Here is a 12570-nt window from a genome sequence, read left to right as displayed (position 1 = left end):
CATTTTGTTCACTCAAATAAATCCCCTCTTTGAATTCATCCCCCAGCATCCCCAAATCCCGAGAAAGGACGGTAGGCTACACCGGCTGAGAATTCTTCGTTGTCAACACCGTGTTGTCGAGGAAGAGGCCATGGTTCGAGAAGATGCGGGCCGACATACTCAAGTTCGACGACGAGTGATCTATGGCGACGACCGCCATCCCTTTTTTGTATGCTCAAAAGTGTGATGGCATGACCACGGCCGAGATGGTGTGGTCGAATTTTCCGTCCCTTTTGTGTGCTGGCATGTGTGCCGCCCACTGGCAAATGCGCCAGCATGAACTGTGTGGTGGGTTTTTTGAAGGCTGGCATTGTATGCCAACCGTTGGCATGAACTTTGGACGACCGCATGGTAGTTGGCATGATCTATGGCCGCGTGCCTTTTCAAATCTGTGCGCGGACATGAAATGAGTCACCAGCATTGGGTGCACGACTGACCAAAAAAAAACAAGACAGGCCTACCCAAACAGATAAAAAACAAACAAAATCATCGTCCGTTTGGGTCGGCGCATTGGAGTTGCTGTTGACTCCTCTTTCTCAATGTCCCGAGCGGCCTCACTTCACACACGCCCCACGTCATGCTTATATTCACATATTTTACACGCATGGTCGTTGCCCATGGTGTAATACCCCTCCATCACACACACACACACACACACACACACACACACACACACAAATTACAAATTACAAGGTATAGAGTTTGTAGGATCATGCTACAATAAAAAAAAGGTAGAAAATATGTAGCTTAAAGGTATAGGCTACAATTAAATAAAGAGATGTAAAAGCATTTACAATCCGTGTGGGTACAAGGTACAGAGGTGATAACCCCTCCCCTCCCCCTAATTTTAAATTACTCATTCTGTTATCAATTCACTTGAAGTTCTTTGTCTTAGGTAAAATTCTGTTACATCTGATTCAAGTTTATAGAAATCATATTAGCATCTACTACTACATATATTTTCATAAAAGGAGATTGAGTTAGGACAAAGCTAAAACTGCATGTGCTGAGACCAAGCGACTGTGCAATAAAATTGGCATTGACATGGCACCAATCATTTATTTATACTATAGATTAAGCTAGAATCTCGGTATATACATATCATGTCAGCACCATTTTAACTTACTGATATTCAGTCGCCTCCCAAAAGGCAAAGCTATTCCATGACAAGTCCCGCAAGTTCACTAATTTTGCTCGCACAAAATAGAGACGGTTCTAAATGATTATTACCGCCATTTTTATTTATTTATATGGAGCAAACTCAGGCAAACCCTGACGATCTTCAGCCATCTTCAGTTCAGCACAGTTCCCAGCCATCCTCGTTGGAACCCCGCTGCTTGCTGTTGTCTTCACCCACAGAGCTTGCACCTTCACTGTCACAGCCATCTAACATTTCAACCTTTCTCCCGTCGACATCCGGATCCTCAGCCACTGGCCTTGCAACTTCAGCAACTGTATGTTTATCTTTAGACTCAACGGCTTCGGTGGTCCTGTCTGACGAACTAGCACTCCTGTGAAGCGAAGAATGCAGCGAAGAGGAGAGACTTGACATTGTTGATCGCTGCAACTTGCTCCAAGATAAGCGCTCATCCACTATTTGCTTAAGTTGAGACACATCCTCGCAAATGACAGCCATCTCACCTCTGCATAAGGACAAGGATATGTTTCAGTACTCCGTCTATAAACTGACACAGCATTATCAAGAATTTAAATATTTATAGTTTTGACTGATCCTTCAGATTAGATGCCTGAACAGTTCCAAACATCACTGAAATAACAAACAAACAAAAAACAAATGGAATACTCACTATTTGTAAATAGATGATGTTGAAGACATGGGCATGGTTCCCACTTCCCAATGTCTAACTTTAACGTTATTCTTTGTACTAATATGTCGGGGCGATATTATTGCAAAAATAGTTTGCATGAAAACTCTAATACTCCCTCCGTTCCTAAATATTTGTCTTTCTAGAGATTTCAACAAGTGACTACATACGGAACAAAATGAGTGTATCTACACTCTAAAATATGTCTACATACATCTGTATGTTCCAGTCTGTTTGAAATGTCTAGAAAGACAAATATTTAGGAACGGAGGGAGTAGAACATAATTCCCCTTGCCTTCTCAGAAAGAATAGTTTGCAAAAAAAAAGGTTTTGCTGCCTCTGTAAGCTAATGTAAGACGTTTTTGCAGTTCAATTCATATTAGTGTAAAGAGGTGGTATATTAGTTGTCCACCCAGGGGAGTTTGAATGCATGAGTTCTAAAATGTCACTTATTTCTGAACAGAAGTGCTACAAGAATCATCTTATTTACAATGTCATTTCTTGCTTCACTGAGAAGACTATTATATATTGTCTGAAAAATAGCCAAACTACATAATCTGAAAGGTGCAAGAGTGGTAAGCATGTTGTTAACTTCCAAAGATGGCACAAGATAATCTGAAGTTCCAGAGTCATCAAAATTCAGTTTAATTTCAGAGATAATTAGTTAAATAAGCTACTTGCTATGGAAAACTTTAGCGACACGAAGTAGCTGACATGAAATGATAACTTACTGTAGTGTATCAACAATTCGACCCCGCTCAACCAAGAACTCCTTCAGCTGCACATCCAACAATACACATGCGCCATCAACAATTGAAATCAATTTCAAACTAATTCATAATATGGGCTCCCAACACATACTACTTCTAGCAGTGCTAAAAGACAGATGTGTATAAACTCCATAAGAACAACACTACCCATAAAACCTTTTCTAAGACAGCATAAATAATGATAATCAGTAATCCCTCTGTTCCATATTAAGTGTCACTGATTTAGTACAAACTTTAAATCAGCGACGCTTAATATGGAACGGAGGGAGTATCAAACATAAAGAAGCATTTTTACCTTTAAAGGGATTAACTATTGCTCTGTAGATTTAATTAAGAGACACTTTGAGCAGTACCCATAAAAGATATTATTATACAGTAAATAATGATATTCAGTATCAGATGTTGATAGCAGTCCAAAGTTTATACTATTTATTATCAGGAAAGTTACAGACACAAAGGTAAAGCATATAAAGGCTGCACGGAAATACCTTCAAATTCTCCTCCGCTTCTTTCTGCAACTTTCTTGATTCTTCAACAATGGAATTCATCTCCTTTTCCTGTTCACTAAGTAGTGCCTGAGCAGAAGCTTCCTTTTCGTCTTTTTCCTTCACAGCTGCTTCATATTCCTGTTGTGCAGCAACCAATCTTTCCTCGAGAGTTTGCCTTATCTATATATAGATCAGATCAGAGATGTGTTTAGATGCAACTCAACTTTTATAATCTAAAAATACTTCTGCAACTCAATATATCCAATATGAAATTTAATTTTTTTTAACTTGTACTAGGTAATTATGCTTTCTCATAAAATTATTTTGTGTAACAACATCATTAAAGGACAAACAACTGAAGACAAATAAAACATGATGGACCATCCATTCCATGTTCTGTCAGGAAGCTCAGTAGATGAAGAAAATACCATCAAAGAAAGCATTAAGATAATACCTCTTCAATAACAACTAGATAACTATTCCTCTCGTCTGACAGCCTCTGAAGTCGAGATTGGAGCTCCCGTGCCTCCGTGGTCAAAATAGATCTCTCGCCGAAAACCTCACCAGCATGCTACATATAGCACAATTGATGACTCCTTTAGGTTAGACAACTAAAGAGTTCTCTCTTTTATAAAGTTTGATCAGGGGATAAAAGGACGAACCATATCATTTGCTTCTTTTGCATGATTCAACATTTCTTTGAGCTCCTCAACTTTGGTGAGAATGCTTGTACCAGAAATAGATGATTCACGCTTGGCTACTTTAGCTTTTTCTTCAAGAAGTTCTACATCCTCTATCATCTTAGTAACCAGCTCAAGTGAGGGTAACAGATCGTTCTGCATTAATGTCACAGCAGAAGAGTAAGTGTCCAACTTCAGCAGTTACCGGCGAATCAGTCACTATAATATACAAAGTTGATTTTGCATCTTAAATTAATCAGTGTACATAGTTTTTTTTAATTCAGAGAGTAAACTAAAACAGATAAATCATGGTCGATTCAGTTTCTTGTACAGGAAAAAAATTTGATGTGGCAGATGATTATCTGTATGGCAACTTCAGAAAGTTTTAAGATTATATCTCCCTAGTACACTAGTACAGACCTTAAGGGTGCCAGTGCCTAGTTTTTAGCTCCTTAGACACTGAAAGAGCTGTTAACTGTTCAAAATATGAGGAAACTGTATGTAGAATGCGGCTTGCAAAAAGTTAGTCTAGGATGGATCGAAGTGTGGCTCCTAGACCAGCAATAAGGCAGTTTATTTTCTACTATAAGTTTGGCATGCCATCCTAAGAGGATGCAAGTGGCTAATATGCCGAGAATCACTGACAATGACCCACAGTGATTCCAGTCAACCTACTACAGCCTGGACTTGACTAGTGACTACAACAAGTCAGCTAGCACCAAATGCACATTGCTTCAAGAAATGCAGCTGAATCTCCATACGATCATATCAGTAATTCCTACTACTCATTTCTGCTATAAGTGCTTCTGAATCTGTTGACTGAAATGGTATTTTTAGCATGATCATTCTTTCACTTCATTTCAGTTATTCAGTGCATGAAACATAATCTATTGAGGTTAGCTTGTGAGTTTAAAGCAAAACATTCTCTTTTAACAGTGCCCTTCATGTCTAACCTGCCAATTTGATCTATATACTACTACTAACACAAAATGCCAAAGTGGCTTCATTTTTCTTCTTCTTACATTTGGTAAGCAAGTCATCAACCTAGATGTAAATATTCATGCCATGCAATTTTTTCAAGATAAAGGAAAGGGTGTGCAACTAAGTATAACCCACATAACCACAGGCACTTGTAACCATACACGCATGCAACCACATGAGAGTAATGTGCCCAAGAAAGTGTATATACAACAAATGTTTTGGAAAAAGCCAGCATGGTGGGAGTTAAAATAATTGGAGTACCTTTTTGTTTTTTGCATCAGCAATGGAATCCTCAAGTGACTCAATACTAACAGAGTGGCTTGAATGAGCTGAAGCCATGGAGGCAAAGTGATTCGAATTCAAATCAGGTATCAACTCACTTGAAGAAGACAAGAATGCGTCACCATGCTGAACTCTATCCTTGGAGTTGTAATCAATGTCACAGTTGTTATCCATGTGTACTAAGACTCCACCAGAACCAACAAAGGATTCTTGGGTGTCTGGAATAGGAAAATCCAGCACAGGTGCAAGGGTGTCTTTTTCAGTACTGAGAAATTTAGGTGAGACTACACTGTCAGGAACACCAGTAGAAGTCTTGGAACAAAAGGAGTTATCCACATCTGCATGATAACAAGGAAGCTCCAAAGGATTATCCTGGGAAATGCAATCGCCAACTGGGACTGTGATGTCAAAATCTTGCTCTTGGACTTGTGCAACATTAAGATTTATGCTGTTGCTCCCATTTTTCCTCATGAGTGATTGAACAATATATTCACTTGATAAAGATCCACCATTTCCAACTTGATTAGCTGAATGATCTGAGTAACACGATTTTAAGAAATCTTCAAGGGTCATAGTGCGCTGCTGATGTTCAGCGTCAGAGATAGCATCTGAGATAGTGTCAGAGATGGATTCCCCAAATGGGCCTGTGATGTCCACATCATGCGCGTGGACTTGAGCAACATTAAGATTTATGCTGTCATTGCCATTTTTCCCCAGGAGTGATTCATCAATGTATTCACTCCACAAAGACCGACCATTACATGCGTTTAAGAAATCTTGAACGGCCAAATCACACTGCTTATCATTAAGTGCAGGCACAGAACAGGAAGGGAAATCTAGTTGTCCATTCATCAATTCTAATGATGAAGTCACATCTAGTTCACCCACAACATTTTCTTGCATGTCAGTTGTGATTGCAGAATCAACATTTCCATTAGCTTCATCAACATGAATATCAGAACCTGATTTGACTCCATTCATTAGCATAACTTCAGAAAACAGGAAAGGTTCTAATGAGTAATTATATATCAGAGAAAATGTTCTTGCAATTTATTGAAGATAAGGACTTTGTACAGATTAGCGCTGAAGTTAAACCCACATGAGCTCAATGAGCAAGATAGAAATTCAAGTCAAAGAATAAGAAAGCCCATATAACACAGCCTTTGGGTCGTTACTTAACACTTGTATAATTTTAATAAGTTAAATTGCAAAACTGGCAGTACTACGTTTCTACCCAAACCACCAAGTGCTTACTGCTACATGAGTTAACTTTGGGCCCACAGCTTATCCTAAACCCAGAAGATCCCAAACACTATCCCTACACAACGATAAAACCTATGCATGCAAACATTTTGATTAGATCTAAGATAATCAATAGAAGCACCCTGATGGAGCGTCTTTTACACTAAGCATAGATTGGCCCATAATCTCAATCTTTTTACTTACCAGCAGATGATGAAGCTCCTGTCTCACCCACAGTATGATTAGCAGATACATTTCTGAATAAATCTTTCGTAAATTCCGCAGGTTCATGATGGGCACCAGAAATTCCGACTGGACCTGCCATAGATAGCATGACTTCGTGAAGGACGGCTACCACCATTAAATCAACATCTCTATTGTGCTCTATGGCGACAGCCTTCAGATACAGAGATCGAGTAATATCAGTCTTCATACTTACCAGCAGATGATGAACTTCCTGTTTCACGTGCATCTTGATTCACGGTTAAGCTTCTGAAAAAATCGAACTTAGATACCGCAGCCTCGTGGTGGACGCTCGAGACTTCGACCGAACCCATCATAGATGGCATGACTTCATCAAGGACGGCGACCACAGCGGAATCAGCATCTTTATGGTGCTCTATCGCGACAGCCTTCAGCATGCGGGGATCAACCTGCGAAAGGGCGCACAAAAAGTGTCACCACTTAGACGGCAGCCATGGACAACCCAGAAACTAAATGGCTTATTATTACCCGTGCAATTCCCCTGACAAGAATAATCGAACCCTTTCAGAGGCAGTATGAATCGATCTAGAAATAATCCTAGTTCCGCAGGGGACTAGAATCAGACCCCCGCCCCGCCTCACGGCAAAATCATAGTGCGTCCGAATGGAAATCCACTATTCCCAATCTGTAACAGGTTTCCTCCCGCAGGTGTAATTAATTACCAATAACCCAAACCCTCGCCTCGCCGCCGAACAAAATTACAACCATCCCCCGTTACTCATCCGAGCAACACCGATATCCCCCATGCGAGATGGAAAGGGGGATCGGGCGTACCTGAGGGAAGAGCTCGCGGAGTGAGCGGAAGACGGTCATGTGGTCGCCCATCTCCGAACCCTAGAAGCCAAGGAACCAGGATCGGCTATGAAGCAGAGGAACCCGGCCACAGGTGGATGGTTCCGGCTGCGCGGAGGGGAGGGGGATTAGGGTTTGGGGGATTCCTCTGATCGCGGGATTGGAGGGGAGGGGGGGAGGGGAGGGGGCGAGTTGGAGTGAAGAGGGCGAGCGAGAGAGGAGGCTGCACCCGGGAGAGAGGCCGAGAGAGACCCGCTCAGGCTCGAGCGGTGTGGTTTTACCGGCTGGACAGCGCGTAGGTTTTACGTTTAGCCCCTCCTTGTATCCTCTTTTCGTAATATACGCCCTCCGTTTTGGATATTATGAGATGTTCTAATTTTTTCATGAATCAGATGTACGTAGACTATTTTTAGTGTGTTTGTTCACTCATTTCAGTCCGCATATAGTTTATATTAAAATATGCAAAACATTTTATAATTGAAAACAAAGGTAACAGTAACTATTAGTGATTTCCTGGTCAACTAAAGTTAGCACAGTATATATATTTCCAAAATATACAACTGCTTCATTTCAAAAAAAATACGAAAATACTAACGCCCACACGTGTGGGCGTTACCCAACTCGCCCACACGTCCGGATCGCCATTCACTGTCTTTTGCACGAATCTTGACACGAAAAGGTGGATTTGGTGTGCCACGTAGGACGGGGCTGGTGTGTGGGCATTGGAGATTTTGCCCACACGCCCGCACCACGCTGTTTGCCAGCTGCGTTGTGTGGGCGAACTGCTTTTCGCCCACACAGCCACCACCTAGATCATGCGCGTGTGGGCGAACTGCTTTTCGCCCACATGACACTCCTACCTTGTGGATGGCAACTGCACTTACGTGAACGTGGCAACTCGGTACACACACATGGCAACTGTGATTCTTTACTACACGGCAACTGCAGTTACGCGAACGTGGCAACTCGGTACACACACATAGCAACTGTGATTCTTTGCTACACGGCAACTACAGTTACGTGAACGTGGCAACTCGGTACACACACATGGCAATTGTGATTCTTTGCTACACGGCAACTGCAGTTGCGCGTACGTGGCAACCAGATAAACATACATGGACACTGTGATTAACAATACATGGCAACTATGGTTGGACCACACGTGACAACTAGGTAAACACACATGGTAACTACTGTTTTGACCATATGTGGCAAGTAGTTAATCACACATGGCAACTACGGTTTGATTACACGCGACAACTACCATAAATTAGACATGTTAACTATAGTTAACCAAAACAGATAGAGTTGCCATGCTTTTACAACTACACTTGCCATCCCAAATAACTACATCTGCCAACCAGGATGGCAACTAAATCGTCATCCCGCGGGGTACCAAACGTAGTTGTGTCAGGACATGTGGGCATTTTTGTTTCGTGCCACACGCACGGGGTGGAGATGAGTAGTATTTGTTGGACTTGTGGCACGAAGTAGTCGCGCCCACACGTATGAGCAATTCTAATGTCCGCCCACACACAGCCCGTGTGAGCTGCCTCCTACTCACACCACACACGGTGTGTGGGTGCATGTCGTATATGCCACACGTGTGGCAGTTATCAGCGTCCAAAAAATATACAACTGCTCGATCTTTGTTGGAATCATAAAACTTAGATATAAGATTGTCCCAATTGACTTAGAAAAAGGATTGTCTTTCTCAAGAAGAAAACTGCGTAAAAGTACGTGACAAGTAAAGGTGAAGGATGGTCTCGAAAAAGAATACAGGTGACTGGATTGGACCGCCATTGTGTTTTTTCTCCAAGGACAATTTCGGAACAAATCAAAGCACCACATACTGAAATCATGAAATGGAGCTCGGAGGAAGGTCCCAGTTGCAAAATTTGATTACTCCAAAGAAAGGGCATGCAGCTGCATGATTCAATTCAAGGAAACGGAAGAGGGCGACGGGACGTGTGAACGGGAGAGCCGCGGCGGCATTAATCATGTCTTAGCCACGAAGGAAGTAGGAGTACGTAGTAGTACCAACATATAGAACAATGTACGACATGTATACAACCTTTTACGGCGGAGAATACAAAAGCCGAACTGTCGCTCTAGGCCGTTGGCTCGTCCAACTCAGCGGCAGTGCCCATGCAGATGCAGGCTGTATCATATCATTATCCTGTATCTGTAGATAGATAGAAACCACACGCACACGTCACTCTGTGCATTTTAAAACCGAACCGAAAAACCATACCAAAAATAAACCGAACCGAACCGATTTTTTTGTTTTTATGGTTTCTGGTTTCGGTATGGTATGAACTTTTCATACCGATTTGAACTTTGGTTTTTATGGTATATACCGAAAAACCGAATGGTTAACCGAATAAACCGAAGTAAAAGATAAATTTATATTTCTTGAGATGAACAACCGTACAAGTTGTCATTTTTCTTGTACATGAGTCAAATTCACTACTAAGCACCAACATTTTTCTTGTAACATTGTCATTTTTCTCTTTTTAAAATGCTAAGCACGTCCATAACCATCAACAGATGAGTCAATGCATGCATATATACTTATATATATAGTCATATACTATTTGTGTAAAATAGAATGTGTTTTGAGTCATAAATTTGCAAATTATTATTACGTCATTTTCAAATTCGCGTCAACTTTGGTTTTTATGGTATATACCGAAACCATACCGAAATAATTTGGTATATACCGAAACCGAACCGTATTTTAATTTCATACCGTATTTACCGAAGTATTAATACCATACATACCGAAAAACCGTATAAACCGAACCATGTAAACCGAATAAACCAAACGCACAGGGCTACGCACACGGTGCTTGGATCAGTCTGCCACTGCCGACATAGGCACCATCTAGTCAACCCCATGGATCCAACGGATAACACATCACGGCATAGTGCAGGTTCCGAAAATATCTCAGCGATTGTGTTAAAAACATGAAGAAAAAAATGTTCAACGGAAGTTAGTACAGAAGTACAGATAAACCGCCCAACTGGCTGCTTGTGCTTGACCCGGTTCAAAACAATTGAGCCACAGTGAGTTCTCTTCATGTGAAAATTTTTAACCCGTACGGTGAACATTTCAGAAGCTAACCGGAGCAAAAGACAGGAGCTAATCTTGCCACAACCCTAGACACGACTAGTCCTCCTCCTCCACCTTCAGGCCCTGCAGCTTCGAGCCCAGGCCATCGCCATTATCGTCCCCGTCCCTCTCCTCCTCATCGTCATCCTCCTCTTCCTCGTCATCTTCAGGGTCCCCCTCGGGGTCGTTCTCATCCAGCGGGCCAAGCACCTCCAGCGAGTTCTTGCCTCCCTTCAGGATCTCCTTCACCTCGTCGACCCCTTCGTCGGAGATGAAATTCGAATTGATGTTCAGCAACACAAAACCTGGCTTGTTTGCGACAGCCTGAGCAAAGCACCGGGCTCCAGACCTCTGAAACAGATTCGTGCTCACGTCAAGCTCCTTCAGACCCGGGTGGCCTTCCTGCAGAGATTTTGCGATTGTCACCGCCCCATCATCCTTCAGCTCATTCTCAGCTAAGGTCAGCTTCTTGAGCGACTGCATTGCCGTTAAGCATTCTGCTACAGCTTTGGCTGCTTTGGCGGTTATTTCATTTCCTGCCATTTCAAGGACCTCTAACTGAGGCGCTGACTGTTTGAGGACATTCACAATTGCTATTGTACCCTCATTCTCAAGATTGAGGTCACTAAGATAGAGCTCAACGAGGCCACCAAGCTTCGGAAGGGTTTTGCTGAGAGCTACCCCTGCCTCCACACCAAATAAGTTGTCCCTGATATCAAGTTTCTTCAGACGAGTACATGTCCCTAATGCCTCAGCCAATGCCACTCCACCATCAGATCCTATCCTTGTCGCGGAGCACCTGAAGCTCTCTAGGTTTGGAGAACGCTTAACCATCTCAGCAATTGACATAGCACCTTCATCACCAGTCATATTGTTGTGGAAGTGGAGAACCTTAAGCTTCTCAGTTGATGGAATAAGCTCAGATAGAGCTTTTGCAGCTTCACCTGATATGCCATCATTCATCACATATAGTTCTTCCAGGTCGCCCTGTGATTTCAGCAGCTCTGTGAATGCCCTCACACCCTTCTCACCTAAAGCATTGTCGGAGATGTTCAGGTACCTCAGTACACACCCTGCTAAAGCTTTGGAGAATATGCGCATTACATCAAGGGCTTCGTCCTCGGGTCTTCCAGCGACAAAATCTGAGATATCTACCTCTGTGAGCTGCGATTTTATTGATTCAAGAATTGGGCCAGCAACATTGGCAGCACCAATACCAAAGCTCCTGTTGCTGAAACAAATCCTTTTATACGAGTTTCCTGGTTTTGTTAGTGGACTGAGAAGTTCCTTTGCTTCTTCTGCCTCAATGAAAGCGCGCTTGCCACCAGATATGTCAAACACAGTATCAGCAGGCTCAAGAGGTGTATCAACAACAGGTGCTTCTGGTTCGGTTGTCCTTGGGCCTTTTTTCAGGACTTCAAGCATCAGCTTGCTAGTTTCTTTTGCGTATAGCTGGACAGCAGAACTACCATCACCATCAGGCTCCTTCTTGAAATGCTCCTCTGCAGAAGCAAAGCACGCCCCTTCGATCCTCTTAGCATTCTCATGAGCCTCTTCTTTGCTCAAAATGCCATACTTGCGAGAGAAGATGCACTCGGCGGACAGGTTCTTGGTCATCCTCTCTATAAGCATCAGACGAGTGCTTTCACTCGGTGGCCACAGTTTGATGGAGAATGTCCGGGGCTGGAAATCTTGCGCTGTTGAATCCATGTGGAAAGGTGGCACTTCACACAGCAACCTACAGGTAAATCACCAAGAATAGGCATTAGCATGATCCCAAATTACAGAAAGTAATGTAATATTGAGTAAACAGCGAAATTAGTGGAGCAATTGGAGGGCCTATCCCTGAGGTACCAAACACTAGTACCAACAAGGATATATACAGCTAAATACCAGTTGGTAAAACATAGTTAAGTCTGCAGTGTAACAACAACATCATTTTTCTTCTTCTTAAAGGGGGCACCCATCTTCATTTAAGAAAATGGAGAAGGACAACAACAACTTCATTCATCCGTGATGAAAAGCATTTTGCTCAAAGTGGTTGGTTTACAGAGGAAATCAACAATATCAATTACAGAATAACAGGAGTTC

The 12570-nt window shown here is 42.3% G+C and overlaps 2 protein-coding genes across 3 annotated transcripts in view; both read right to left on the bottom strand.

Moving 5' to 3' along the window:
- Positions 1–1060: 1060 nt before the first annotated feature.
- LOC123055426 (uncharacterized) lies at positions 1061–7604 on the bottom strand. Of its 2 annotated transcripts, none has more exons than XM_044479445.1 (9): positions 7347–7604; positions 6748–6961; positions 6513–6626; positions 5046–6055; positions 3786–3959; positions 3578–3694; positions 3124–3303; positions 2597–2643; positions 1061–1682 (listed from the first exon to the last, which is right to left on the bottom strand). In XM_044479445.1, exons 1-9 carry the CDS (start codon positions 7395–7397, stop codon positions 1337–1339), a joined length of 2253 nt encoding a protein of 750 aa, XP_044335380.1. In that variant the 5' UTR covers positions 7398–7604; the 3' UTR covers positions 1061–1336. The 2 variants fall into 2 exon arrangements, with proteins under 2 accessions (XP_044335380.1, XP_044335389.1); XM_044479454.1 differs by having other exon boundaries at positions 5046–6028.
- Positions 7605–10299: 2695 nt separating this feature from the next.
- LOC123055417 (RAN GTPase-activating protein 2) overlaps positions 10300–12570 on the bottom strand; it is a 3186-nt gene continuing 915 nt past the window's right edge. The window contains exon 2 of the mRNA XM_044479434.1: positions 10300–12217. Coding sequence (XP_044335369.1) covers positions 10537–12189 — 1653 coding nt within the window. The 5' untranslated portion in view covers positions 12190–12217 and the 3' untranslated portion in view covers positions 10300–10536. The remainder of the gene's footprint in view (positions 12218–12570) is intronic.

This window comes from Triticum aestivum, chromosome 1A, assembly GCF_018294505.1.
Source record: "Triticum aestivum cultivar Chinese Spring chromosome 1A, IWGSC CS RefSeq v2.1, whole genome shotgun sequence".
In the NCBI taxonomy this organism is placed as follows: Eukaryota; Viridiplantae; Streptophyta; class Magnoliopsida; order Poales; family Poaceae; genus Triticum; species Triticum aestivum.
Note: the sequence above shows the minus strand (reverse complement) of the source record. Positions and strands in the feature narration are given on the sequence as shown.